Here is a 504-nt window from a genome sequence, read left to right as displayed (position 1 = left end):
GAACCGCAGCCGGAGTGGCGGTCAAGATCTGGCCGGCCTTGTTCCTGCAGCCGCCTGGCCTGGGATCCAGCCTTGAGTCCCAGACACACCTTCTTCAGGGCTTTCTCTCCGGCGGCTCTGTGCTCCAGGCCCATGTACAGTCTGCCCAGCTTCAGCCACATGGAGGCCACGTTGAGTGAGTACAGAGGATAGTGCTTACTGGAGGAAGAGAACAGACAACAGGCCGTCTTGTCAAAGGCTGCCTCACTCTCCAGGGCAGCAGGCTCCCCCACACCCTGCCAGGTCAGGGTGGAGCCCGTGGCTGGTTCAACATTGCTACGAGGATGGTTCATCCTAGTAGATGCTGCTCAGTTTCTGTAGTTTATGCATTACTGCAAAGCTACACAGAAACCGCTGCAGAAATCCTGTACACAAACACTTGTAAACAAAACATTCAATCCCAGTCCAGAGCTTCTATTTCAGGTGTACCCCAAACAAGGCACTGGGAACACATCTTTTACAGTA

General features: G+C 54.2%; 1 protein-coding gene across 1 annotated transcript in view; it reads right to left on the bottom strand.

The window, feature by feature from the left end:
* Nucleotides 1-89: 89 nt before the first annotated feature.
* Nucleotides 90-504, bottom strand: part of LOC103584136 (N-lysine methyltransferase SMYD2) — a gene marked incomplete at both ends in the record, with an annotated part of 4,832 nt that continues 4,417 nt past the window's right edge. The window contains one exon of the mRNA XM_008565248.1: nt 90-198. Within this exon, the coding sequence (XP_008563470.1) occupies nt 90-198 (109 nt within the window). The remainder of the gene's footprint in view (nt 199-504) is intronic.

The sequence above is a fragment of the Galeopterus variegatus genome, unplaced genomic scaffold (assembly GCF_000696425.1).
Source record: "Galeopterus variegatus unplaced genomic scaffold, G_variegatus-3.0.2 Scaffold45148, whole genome shotgun sequence".
NCBI classification, from domain to species: domain Eukaryota; kingdom Metazoa; phylum Chordata; class Mammalia; order Dermoptera; family Cynocephalidae; genus Galeopterus; species Galeopterus variegatus.
Note: the sequence above shows the minus strand (reverse complement) of the source record. Positions and strands in the feature narration are given on the sequence as shown.